The sequence below is a fragment of the Vulpes vulpes genome, chromosome 11 (genome assembly GCF_048418805.1).
Source record: "Vulpes vulpes isolate BD-2025 chromosome 11, VulVul3, whole genome shotgun sequence".
Classification (NCBI taxonomy): Eukaryota; Metazoa; Chordata; class Mammalia; order Carnivora; family Canidae; genus Vulpes; species Vulpes vulpes.
In genome coordinates, this window is record NC_132790.1 from 96,359,610 (window position 1) to 96,373,163 (window position 13,554).

The 13,554-nt window shown below is 38.2% G+C and overlaps 2 protein-coding genes across 9 annotated transcripts in view; one reads left to right on the plus strand and one right to left on the minus strand.

The window, feature by feature from the left end:
- Positions 1-13,554, plus strand: part of MED12L (mediator complex subunit 12L) — a 323,809-nt gene that overhangs the window by 103,689 nt on the left and 206,566 nt on the right. The gene's annotated exons all lie outside the window — the stretch shown is intronic.
- Positions 890-7,647, minus strand: GPR171 (G protein-coupled receptor 171). The gene is made up of 2 exons (XM_026015751.2): positions 7,524-7,647; positions 890-2,908 (listed from the first exon to the last, which is right to left on the minus strand). The coding sequence occupies exon 2, from the start codon at positions 2,839-2,841 to the stop codon at positions 1,882-1,884; it is 960 nt and encodes a 319-aa protein (XP_025871536.1). The 5' UTR covers positions 2,842-2,908; positions 7,524-7,647; the 3' UTR covers positions 890-1,881.

Genomic DNA, 13,554 nt, shown 5'->3' on the forward strand with positions numbered 1-13,554 from the left:
CACGTTCCAGCTGCCTGTAGGTGTACCCTTTACCCGGGGTCAGATACATGATGCTGAGGGGGGCTCTTGTCATGACCTCTAGCGAGCTGGAATCTGTCTGATACTTAGCATGCTAGAAGTGTGATAGACACTTTTTTGGGTGCATGTTCTCATATATTACTCGGGATATTGAAATTGTACACTGGAATTGTTTTGGGTTCATCTCGGTTACAGAACTAAAAATGGTTCTGGAATCAAACTTGTTTTGTTAGCTTCCAGGAATACCATTTCTTTCTTTGTTTTTTTGTTTCTTTATTTCTTTATTTCTTTTTTTTTTTTTTTAAACACAGATGGGAAAGTTTATTAAAGTGAAGTGTCTGCTCTTGAGCTATGAGAGTGGGCGAGCTGGAGAGAGTGAGAGCACGAGCTACCAGGAACACCATTTCTTCATCACTGCCGCTAATGCAAATGTATTACCAATTGTTGTAATACAGGCTTTTGCTATTGAAATGAGAAAACCCCACAAAGTCTCAGCTATGGTTATCTAGACTTTTCAGTCTTCTTTTTCATAAGTAAGTCTTTTATTTAATACCCTCTACTGAATCTTCTCTGCATTACTGGCAGTAGAGAGAATTTGATCTAAGGGTTGTGACCCTGAGAGCTGGAGTGACCCCAGCCTCAGCTGTGGTGCCAATCAATCCAGCAGGTGATGTGTTCCTTATGAGGCCTTGCTATGTGTATTTGGCATGTCTATTTTAAGGCCATTTGATAAGTGCTGTTTTTTCTGTACCTTTGATGTGAGTTTCTAGTTCCAAAACAGTAGTTTCGGCAGTCAGTATAGTTCAACAACTTGCTTGAAAATGTGGGGTTTATATCACGTTATTACAAAATAAGAGCACTGGGTTTGTCATTACTTACAGTAGAAGGTCTTTATTTATAACCTACTGATAGAATATAAGTATATAAAGTACATTAAAAACTACCCATGTATTTCCAAGCCTTTTTTAGTTTCTTATTTTTTTAAGATTTTATATTTTTATTCATGAAAGACACAGACAAAGGCAGAGACCCAGGCAGAGGGAGAAGCAGGCTCCTAGTGTGGGACTCGATCTGGGATCACGCCCTCAGACAAAGGCAGATGCTCAACCACTGAGCTACCCAGGCATCCCTCCAAGCCTTTTTAGAAGTAAACAGTTTGTTATTGTGTTAGAAAACAATTAAGGATTAAAAATTGGAGTAGTGAGCTAAAAGGTTACCATCTTTGAAATGGTGGGTTAAAAAATAAATCAGGCACGGGTGGTTTCATTTAAAAATCAGCTGGACTTTTTTTGGTATGATCTAAATGATTATTTTTATTTTTTAAAGATTTTATTATTTATTCATGACAGACACAGAGGGGCAGAGACATAGGCAGAGAGAGAAGCAGGCTCCCTGTGGGGAGCCCAATGTGGGACACGATCCCAGGGCCCTGGGATCACTCCCTGAGCTGACGGCAGGTGCTCAACCACTGAGCCACCCGGGTGCCCCTGATCTAAATGGTTTTAAATTGTGATGCTGAAGGGCTTTCTGGTACTTTACAAGAGATTATTTTACATATTTGTGTCAAGAAGTCAGTTCCTGGTATTTAAACAAACACTTCATGAATGCCTCTGAGTCTGTGTCATAAAACACCTTTGGATTTCAAGGATGAAAACATTTCAAGGATGTTTACATTGGTTCAACAGGATCTTTTGGTTTTTTTTGTACAAATATTTGAGTTTAGGATTATTAACAACCACAAGAGTACTCCTTGATTTATATTCTCAGTAAACCAGGCCACATATGCTAGCTGTCTTTTACTAAGGCACTTTTCTCTCTTTCCTAGTACTTATGGTCTTACTTAGCAGTGAGAAATCCCACATTTTATGCACTGTTTTCACCACTTGATTTTTCTTTTGGAGCCTTGGTCTCCTTACGTGAAGCAAAAGTCTTGGTAACTTTTAAGCGGAATGCTTTTGAGAGATGATAGTACAGGATAGGATCAAAACAGAGGTTTGACACAGCCAGGAGCAGCGTGGCCTCTTTGGCTTTGAAGAGTGAAATCCTGGTTGAGCAATCAGATATTACCTCTGTTTGGCTCAGAGTGTATGGGATTCGGACAATGTGATACGGGACAAAACATATGATATAGCCTGTAGTCACTAAAAGTATGTTGATGAGGGCTTTTTTCACATATGGATAATTTTCATTATCTTTGTTTCTGTAGAGTTGTCGGATGACAAGACAGTTAGATATTAAGATGATGACTGAGAAATTTAAAAATATCGCTACACATATGAAATTTGTCAGCAGGTGCCAGTTTCTTCCAAACTCCTTTTTGAATTCCATGCATCCTACGTTTGGCCTCTCCTTGATGTCTTTGATGGGGATAATCATGTTGGGCACCATTATAAGAAGGACCATCAGCCAAACCACGGTCGATATCATTTTGGCAAATCCAGGTTCTTGTATCCGATAAACCTTGGAGTTGTAGGTCAACTGAAGACAGCGATCAATGCTGACAAATGCTAAGAAGATAATCGATAAGTACATATTAATATACATGAGGCAGGCTGTCACTTGGCAGTGGAAGATCTTCAGCTTCCAGGGTGCCACTCCCAGGTCGACAACGATTTTCACTGGTAATGCCAAGGTGAGCAGGAAATCGGCTGTCAGCAAATTGATCAAGTATATGCTCACACATCTGTGATTTGTCTTGTTTTGTATGAAAGCCCAAGTTGCAAATCCGCTCCCAATAATTCCAACAAGGAAAACTAAATAAAAAAAATATGTGAATGGCTCCAGGTTTGTATAAACTGGGCAGAAGGTAGAACTGTTTGTCATCTTGAGGGGATGACTCTGATGGATGACTCTATTCCCCCCCTAAAAAAAAAAAAAAAATCCAAAGAATCTGTTTAAAAAAAGGGGGTAGGGGAAAGAGGTTAGTAATTAAAATTAGAAATTATTTTCTTTACAAACATCTGCACTCACAATAACCAGGTCACAATTTTTCTAATTCTTAGATAGAATTTTATTGGTGAACAGATGGTATGGACTGGTGGGAACATCATAGGTTGTGAGGAAGCCTGGGTTTTCCAGTGATCTGATTTCGTGATTTTGGAAAATCCCATATATAGGTTTGCTTCTAGAAGGGATATTTTCAGCATCACATTTTTGCGTTCTGATAGCTCTTTTGTTATCAGTTGGGTTGGAAGTTAGTTTGCAGAGGAGATAAATGAACTGAAATTCTGAGAAACAGAGAGGAAATGAGGGTAATTTGGTTTGTTTGTGGCTGAGCCCATGAGGTTTCAGGGAGGCTTCCTGGCTTGCTGTTTTCATAGATTGAAAGAGCTCCTCATGCTGGAGGAACCCAGGCTGACAGGGCAGGTAACCGGTGACAGAAAATTGTCCCGTGATCTAGAGGAAGTTATTTTAAAAGTAGGCCCTTTGTTATGTCATGTACTAGAACATGTTCATAATCACAATTGCATCTCATTTTTCTTTTTTAGCAGAAAGAGTTGAAGGCTTAGAATCTGGTCTTAGAATTGGTGCTTACTCCTTCCTTTTCCTCCTTCCCTTTTCCCAGTGACTTAGGCCTGGGATGTCCAGTATGTGGCCACAGGTGACTATTGAGCATGGGGCCAGCCCAAACTGACATGTGCTGTAAATGCAAGATACACACCAGATTTTAAATGTTTAATATTTTAAATACCAGGTTTTAAAGGTTTAAAATATTATATTAAAAAATACGAGCAGTAAAAGTGCACTATTTTATACAAATAGTGCAATCAGTAAAATATCTTTTATATTCAGCATATGTTGAAATGGTATTTTTGATACAGTAGGTTAAATATATGATTAAATATATTTTAAATATATAATTAAAATTAATTTCTCCTGTTTCTTTTTGCTTTCTCAAATGCAGCTCCTGCATAATTTTAAAGTGCCTTTGTGGTTTATGTTGTATTTCTGTTAAAAGACGCTTGTATAGATGTTTCTATGTCAGGTCAGTGGTTTTGCAAAATTTGACCACAAATGTATTTTAAAGGCTTCTAGAACGAGAATATATGATCATTGGTTACAAAATTCTCAAACAGAAGCTCAGTTGTGTTAGTATGAAAATATCTAACTATAATACTTACTTTCTTTCACTGTAGGTTTTGTGACAGTTAAGGCCAGAAGTATAAGACATATCTTTAGAACCATTGTGATTGACACTGATAATCCTGTCATGTTCCCTTCAAATCTGGGACATAAGTATAAGTTAAACCAGTTGGGCTGCATTTGCTCTCTTTGACTTGGTTCAAACTAATGCTCATAGGGCCACAGGTACATCTTTCTGGTGCTGCTTCTTGGTGTGCACCCTCCTCATACATATTAAACACATTCCTTTTTTTTTTTTAAAGACCAGAAGATTTTGTGTTTTACAGAAAAAAACCTGATAAATGCTTCTTAAAGATAGCAAATCTTAAGTATAGTGGCTAAAAAGGACAAATAAGCCCATTCTCAGAAACCACCCTTTAGGGACGCCTGAGTGGCTCATCAGTTGAGTCGTGATTCCCGCGGTCCCAGGATCGAGTCTCACATCGGGCTCCCCACGGGGATCTTGCTTCTCCCTCTGCCTCTCTCACTGTGTCTCTCATGAATAAATAAATAGAATCTTTAAAAAAAAAAAAAAAAGAAAAGAAACCTCCCTTTAAAAGTAAAACAACAAAGATTTATGAAGCCTTTCTGATCCTTAATTCTCCAGATTATTTAATGATCCCCTCTATACACCTTGGGATGAACAATACAAGCAGATTGATAAAGCAGATGTATATAAAACTTTATAAATTCAAGTGTTAGGGGGCGCCCGGGTGGCTCAGTGGTAGTTTCTGCCTTCGGCTCAGGTCGTGATCCCAGGGTCCTGGGATTGAGTCCCACATATTAGGCTCCCTGTGAGGAGCCTGCTTCTCCCTCTGCCTGTGTCTCTGCCTCTCTCTCTCTCTGTGTCTCGTGAATAAATATAAATTCAAGTGTTATTTGAAAAAAGGATACACGTTCCCTCCTCTTTCCCTACTTGAGATAGGACTTTAGGGTTCATGCATAATTTGTTCTGCCCTAAACTCAGTGAAAATTGAGTACTTATTCTGGCACTGTGCTAAGTACTTTACATGTGCTTATTTAACCTTTCATCATTCCTACCATGTAGATGTTCCTATCCCTACTTTGCAGATGAGAAAACTGGTGCAACGAGATGATATAGTAACACCCAAGGTTATATAGTTGTTAAATTATCCTGAGCCAGGATCCCAGCTCAGACATTTAGATCTTAGAAGGTATGTTCAAAAGCACTCTAGAACTCTGTCTCCATAATAGTAATAATGCTGATGGTGCTGATGATCATTATTATTATTATAGCAGCCAGCCTTACTAAGTGCTTACTATGTGGTAGGAGCGATATTCTAGGGAATTTTCATATAAGAGAGCGGAAATATATTAGTTCTTAAGTTTGCCTCTGACTACTAATGAAAGAAGTTCAGATTTCAAGTATTTTGATGTTTCCTTTTACCATAGATCTGTTTAAAAACCAAATCTAGGTTCTGTCTTTTAAATCTAAACCTCCCTACTTTCAAAGTTCCTGTGACCTAGTTGCTTCAAACTAGCCCTACTGTCTTTATCTCAGTTCCTGGATTGGTGGTATCTCTACTCTGGTGTGAGCTGCTCCTTCCTGCCTTTGTACTTCTTCTCGTGATAAAATTTGGGGAATCATAGGACTTTAAGGATAGAGGGAACCTTTACTGATAGCATCTTGTCCAAGTCTCAGATCAGTTGAGAAGACTGAAGTCTGGCATTTGGATGTTGCTCAAGATTTTCCAGCTTGTAAGAGCAGGCTAGCATCTGACTGACCCTTTTGATCATTTTCTAGGCCTTCTGCCCTTATCCTTTCTATATCTAAATCCCTCCTATCTTAAAATGCCTGGAATATGCCCTTTGTGTCTGAGGTCTACTCCAGGCTTCATTGACTTCTTAGGATTTGTTTTTCAGTAGTAACCGTTTATTTGAACCTTGGCTTTCTGACCATCCTTTTCTTCTCTGATCCTTGTCTCTGTGTCCTACCTTTGCTCTTTGTTCCTTTACCAGATGTTAGGGTTTTGCCTTACGTTCTTGTATTTCAAATGTTATTTGATAATAGTTAACATAATACTGTGTGTTTTTTTTTAAGTGCTCCCGTTGCTCATATAATTAAACAATAAAGTCTCATTTTATAGATGAATGTATAAAAAGAGGTAAAGAGGAGGATTAGGAGATTATTTGTTTTGGGACACTTGGGTGGCTCAGGGGTTGAGCGTCTACCTTTGACTCAGTTTGTGATCCTGGGGTCCTGGCTCAGGTCATGATCCTGAGGTCCTGGGATCGAGTCCTGCTTCAGGCTCCCTGATGGGAGCCTGCTTCTCCCTCTGCTTGTGTCTTTGCCTCTCTCTGTGTCTCTCATGAATAAATAAGTAAAATATTAAAAAAAAGAAAATGATTTTTTTGATCAATTAATATTCTAACTAGAACTGGCCATATGTACCACTTATTCGTAATTTATTTAAAAATAATTATAGCGTAACTATTTGGTGATGCTTTAGAATCCTGTAGTGCCTCGCACTTACTTTTCATGAACCTCAGTCTAGATTGCAATGAAAAACAAGTCTCTTCATTTAAAATTTTTGGTATGTCGATTAGAGGTTGAATTATACTATAATAGCATTCTGTGTCGTCTCTCACAAATTTGAAAACCAAGTGCTTGATAAATATTTTGTCAAGTAATTTTTTAGCCTGTGGAAATTTGAGGTACTCAGAGGTGTTACAGCAAAAATCAAGAAAAGATTTCAAGTGTCTCTTGTTTGGACAGAGTGTCCGTTGTTTAGAAAATTATTATTATTATTTATTATTTTTTTTTATGAAAGTCACAATAGAAAGTTCTTGAAAGGGACGCCTGGGTGGCTCAGTGGCTGAGCTTTTGCCTTTAGCTCAGGTCATGATCCCGGGGTCCTGAGATGGAGTCCCACATCAGGCTCCCTACAGGGAGCCTGCTTCTCCCTCTGCCTGTGTCTCTGCCTCTCTCTCTGTGTCTCTTGTGAATAAATAAATAAAAAAATCTTAAAAAGAAAAAAAACCCTTGAAATTACCTATCATAGTGTTTGCAGTGGGAAGTCATTTCAAGATCTGTTGCAGCCTGCTGTAATACAACAGGGTGTCTATCCATCCTATTATAAAATATAAAATTGAGTTCTTGAATAGTTATGCTCACCTATAAGTGTTCAGTCTTGTATAATTTTTTTTTTTAATTGAGAGGGATGGAAGGGGTCATCAGATAGAAGAAAATTATGGTGTAGTTCATAGCAAGAATCTACTTAGAGTTTAATAATTGGTGCCCTCTTACACAGCAGCCTTATTACACGTTGGCATTTCCAATTTACATGTTTTAAACACTGAACATCATAGCTTCCCCTTCCATCAAGATATTTGAATATATCAAGTACTTTAAGAGGACCTACCTGGGGGTATATTCTCTGAGCCACCGTGGGCTGCTGCAAGTCTTCAGAAAAGCATGAGCTGTCCGCCTGGCCTCAGCAGTAGCAGTAGCAATAGCAGCTCCATCGCATGAATGTTGGCTATACTAAAAATTTCCTTTCCTTTTCGTGTGGTTTTAAAGTGTTGCATATTGACGTAGATGAAACTGTGGTTTCTAAGTAGTTTAACTGTATGAAAGTCTCCCCAAGAGGTTCAATTTTGTGTGTGCTTTCATTTGTGTATTCTTTTAGAGGAAAAAATTTTATTGTCCATTGTAATACCCAGCATCTTCTTTCTCAAGCATCCAAGATATATTTTCCTCATAATGATTTTAAAGAACATCGTTTCTTGTGCCTTGAAAAAGGATTATGAGTTAAATATATTAGGTCTTTAAGCAAAATTTCTTTAGTATACATACCGATACAAATCACCCTTTTGAAGTTATAATTAAAGCAGTTGTTACAGTTTGGATTCTGCTGAGACATCTATCAATAAAAACAAAAGATGTGATTTTACATAGTCTGGTAAAGTTCATGTTTTATTTATCTTTAATATTCATTGTGGAAGAATTTGGAAGTAGAAACAGAAGAAGAAAATTGTATGCACAAAGATAATTACTGTTAACAGTTTTGGTACATAAGTTGACACATACATGGATTTTGGCACAAATTTAAAATTTTTTCCATGTGTAAACACACCCACTTAAAATGTCAATATATTGTGTAGTTGTAATTTTTTCATTCAAGGATATATTGGATCTATTTTTCTAAATAGGCCTGCCATGAGCATTTGTCAATTTGGCCCAAATAGCTTAAGGAATTGAGACAAGTATTTAGTAATTAATAGATTATATGTAAAAGGACCCTCCACTGGGTATTTCTCGTGTGTTTAAAATGTTTGGGTTAATGCTCATTCTGCCTGTGGTGAGCACATGTTTACTGAGTGTCCGAATGGAGCTCAGCATGGTGAGGGACCTAATAAAGTCACTGTAGCTCATCCACATCGTCAGTTGGCTTTGTTAAGTTTTCTTTCTTGTATAAGAGTAGCTTTTATGAAAGAGGATGTGAGCTCATGTCTTAACAATATTTTCTGGAGTCCTAAGTCTGCTACTCCAGAGTTGATTTGTGAGTGCAAAACCATTTCTTGAGGTCATTTAGGGCCCTATTTCTAGTGGTGCTTCATTGGTTGGGTAGGTGCTTAGGTTTCATCTCTTTTTCTCCTGAAGAAAAATCCATCCATAATCAGTTTTCCAGATAATAATTTTTAAAAAAAAGCCTCTCCAGAATCCAAAATGAATCCGTTTGGTATTGGACTTTTAAGAAGAAAAATCTCTCAAAAAACTAGATGAGATGTCAAGCTAAAGGGAATTTAGGGAGAGTTTAAGAGAACTTTTGACAAAAAAAAAAAAAAAAAATCTAAGGTTGCTTATGATGATAGTGGCCATTTATTTCAGGTATTCTGGTGTTCTCCCAAATTCATGTAGTAATAATTATTATCCATATTCACTATTATTATTACTGCTACTATCATCATCTTGCAAAAAGAAGACTTTTTACATATATTCACTGACAAATTAGATGAAAAAACCCAAATCTTAAACATTGTGTTTGATTTTTGGTTAAGAACCAGTGTTAACGCACATCCTAACAGTGCTAGGAAATGATCCATCCTTTAAGATTCGTGTTCATTGTTGCTGGATACGACTCAATGAAAAATACACCCCCAAAATGATGTACTTACGTTAGTCAAGTAAGTGAGGAGTTATGCTTGGGGTTTATATTCGGTAGGGAACAGAGAGGGTGGGATGGAGAGAGTTTGGTGAGATGGAGCTGGCTGACCGTTGAGTGGTGAATGGTTGGTTCTAACATGATTTGCAGGAAAACTGGAATGAAAGGTTTTTGATAGTATAGTTTCTTTTTTCTTTTTTTTAGGTAGGCATATCTATATGTTTACTTCCTTGTCCTCTTTGGGGGTCTACCCAGACAGAATTAAGTATATTCAAATATTCTTAAAAAATCCACCATAGCCACAGTTTTTGTGTCTGGATTGCCAGATATAAAAGAGCTGAAGTACCCTCATTCTCAGTGTTCCATTTCCGTTTTGGAATAGTGAGAAACCAGTCTTTTAATAGTGAAACTGAACCATGTTCTTCCTTTTGAGAATGAGCTTGAAGGCAATCTGATAGTTTGTGGAAGTTTACTCAGAGTGAAAATATACTTTTTGGGGGTTGCTATCCCTGTTTTTGTTTTTAACACGAATTCCATTTGAAATTTCCAAAAGTCACATCTTTATCTGTTTCATTAAGGACAGATGTTTTTCAGGGTGTATTCTGTTAGTGTTCTGGGAAATTACATGTCATCACTAACACAGTATTTAAAAAACCCAAGTGGGAAGAAGTGAGGTGAAGTTGTTTTTCCTTTACCTTGGTCATGGCAATGCTTCTAAAGAAATGATGTACTTGTTACTTTAATGGATATTTTGCTTGTTTTTAGTAAAAATTGAAGCAAAATTGCCCTGTGAATTGACAAACTCTTACTGTAGTTAAATCTTCTGTGCACACAAATCCTCCTTTTGTTTTTGTTGAACACAAATACCAAACAGTATTTCAGGAGAAGTGTCATTTTTTTTTTATGTTTAACATTTTTAAAATTTGTTTTTTTAAAGAGCACAGTAGCCCTTCAGAGCTAATAAGGCATGGGAAAATGAATTTTGGAGTAGGTAGCCAGTGCCACAGCCAGATGTGGGTCTGGAGAACTCATTTTCTTTAAGGAAATCCACACGATGTTAGAGTCCTCTCTTTACAAATGGGGAGACTGAGGTCTTGTCCAAAGCTGCACAGTTGGACTAAAGTGACCTGCCACTTCATTATGCTGCTTAAAGTGGAAGTGGTAGGTGGAAAGAGGAGTTGCAGAGGAGGCCGGCCGGTCCACCCAGCCACCCCTGCCCTACTGCCCTGCCTTTGTTTGAATTCCAGTGCCCGGAGCAGGGGAACCGTGTGCTACTGTGCCCACGCTTCTCTCAGAGTTGGCAACTCAGGATGCTCCCAACTCAAAATAGTTTGCATCCTGAAGCTTTTTTTTTTTTTTTTTTTTTTTTTAATGATCTTTGGGTAGAGAGCTATTCCTTGGTTAAGAAATGCTGGTGATCAAGACAGTTCTTCAGCTGTGTGTGTGTGTGTGTGTGTGTGTGTGTGTGTGTGTGTGTGGCTTTTTGTCTGCCGTTTCCCTGGGACCACTGTGTTTTAGGTGTTCACATTTTGAAAAAAATTTAAAGCGCATCATCCCTTTTCCCCACCTGGATTAATCCAAAGACTTTTTTCCCCTGACTCTCTGAGACTGGCAGCTTCACATCTGAGAGCGACAGGTGTGATTAGACAAGAGTACTTTTAAAGTGAGGCACAGACACGAGAGCTTCCAGGATGTTGCTTTTTCGGCATCACTTAAACACTGTCTCAGTTTTCCCTTTGTGGTGAAATAGGGAGTAAAAAGGTGGATATGTTTTGAAGGCAAAAGTGTTTTTGCGTATCCTTGGAATATGAACTCGATTGTAAGAATGGCCGAGTATATTCATTCCCCTTGCCTGTCCTTTTGCTTTTCTGCCCTTTTATTGACTGTACAGTGTTACTGGGTCAACATGCAGTTCATTTTACCTTTCAGTTGTGAGATCTAACTGTGCTGTTTGATTGATGGCTATGAAATAATACGGGAAATCCCGAAGAAAGAACTTTTAAAGGTTATCTTGTTTCTTTTTAGTCACTAAAGTTCATATATATATATTTTTTCCTCTTGAATGGTTATGGTCCATTTCTCAAGAAGTGGTGAGTAACACATGTTCAAAGCTCAGGATAGAGTTAGGAAGTCTGCTACTTTCTAGGAGAAGGTTCTCTGGAGAAATTAACCCTGTCCTTTGCCATGCAGGGCTTTGTGTTTTGACCAAGTATTTTAGGAAAATTTTAACACGTTTATTGATTGTAAGCTGGCTCCTTAGCTCCCAGCTGGAGAATATTTTTTTACTGTTTAGAAGGTGTCAGTGTAACCATCTATGGGTGTACACTTGGGTTGCTTTCTACTTGGCTTATGCAAATAATGCTGCAGTAAGCACAGGGTGCATGCATACCTTTTCTTTCTTTTTTTTTTTTTAAATTAATTTATTTATATGAGAGACACAGAGAGAGAGAGGCAGAGACACAAGCAGAGGGAGAAGCAGGCTCCCCCCAGGAAGCCGCATGTGGGACTCGATCCCAGGACTCCAGGATCACACCCTGAGCAGAAGGCAGGTGCTCAACCGCTGAGCCACCCAGGCGTCCGCATACATACCTTTTCAAATGAGTGTTTTCATTTTCTTTGAGTAAGTACCCAGGACTGGAATGACTGGATCATATGGTATTTCTATTTTTAATATTCTTTTAAAGATTTATTTTACTGAGAGAGGTAGAGAGAGAAAGGGAGCAGGAGAGCTAGAGGACGACCCTGAGATAATGACCTGAGACATAGGAAGAGTTGAATGCTTAACTGATGGAGCCACCCAGGTGTCTCCTCTATTTTTAATTTTTCTTTTTTTTTAAGATTTTGTTTATTTGTTAGAGAGAGAGAGGCAGAGACACAGGCAGAGGGAAAAGCAGGCTCCATGCAGGGAGACCGTTGTGGGACTTGATACCGGGACTCCAGGATCACGCCCTGGACCCAAGGCTAGCACTAAACCGCTGAGCCACCCAGGGGTCCCTATTTTTAATTTTTAAAGGAACTTCTGTACTGTTTTTCACAGTTTGGCTACATCGCCCGTGCACAAGTGTTCCTTTTTCTCCACGTCATTGCCGGCGCTTGTTATTTCTTCTCTACAGTAGCCGTTCTGACAGGTGTAGGGTCATATGCTCTAGTGGTTTTGATTTGCATTTCTCTGATGATGAGGGATGTTGAACATGTGTCTGTTGGCCATCTGTAGGTCTTCTTTGGAAAAATATCTGTTCAATCCTCTCCCCATTTTTTGATCATTTTCTTTGTTTTTCTAGTGTTGAGGTTTTATTTATAGTATTTTTTCTTTTTTAGATTTTATTTATTTATTCATAGAGACAGAAAGAGAGAGAGAGAGGCAGAGACACAGGCAGAGGGAGAAGCAGGCTCCATGCAGGGAGCCCGATGTGGGACTTGATCCCAGGACTCTGGGATCATGCCCTGGGCCAAAGGCAGTGCTAAACTGCTGAGCCACCCGGGCTGCCCTCTAGTGTTGAGTTTTATAAGCTCTTTATATATATATATATATATATATATATATTTTTTTTTTTTTTTTGAATACTCATTGTTTTTTGCACACGTTGTTTGCAAATATCTTCTCCCATTCAGTAGATTGGCTTTGGTTTGTTGATGATTCTTTTCTCTGTGCAATAATGAGAATATTCTGAATGTAACTTTATAAACACTTATTTTAAATAGCATTGGTGGAAGTCCTGGTTTCCCTATTAAAAACATAGCATTTTCCCTTTTAATTTGCCTAAGTACTTTCATAGTATCAACCAGATAAGAAAATACATTTGGTCATGGCATTGCAAGTTTTTTTTTTTTTTAATAGTGGCCTTTTTTTTTAAACTAGGAGATGAATTTAATAAGGAGTTGAAATTGGCATTTCATTTACAAACAAAATGAGGCTTAACTTCTCATTTTAGTCAGTAAATATCAGAGCTAGTGCTCCTTCAGAAAGCTATGGTGTAAGAAGTAGAAAGTAAATAATTAACAGCTTGAGAAAGCTCCCAGTTAAATGTAGAGAATCGTTTAGTTTGGAAAAGAGATTATCCAATTATTTTTAAGTAGTGTGAAGTATTGTTTGGAGATGATGAGAACCACATTTCAGTGTCCTTTTATGTCAGGAGATGGAATGACAGGAAAGTCAGCCCGTAGGTGTTTATCATGCTCTTTGGAAGAAGATTTAGCAGTTATACCAGTAACCTAGGATTTGGGAGGGAAGCAGGAAGTAGTATAACTCTGGACTTCCACTGGCTTACTAACACCATGTGGGTTGCGG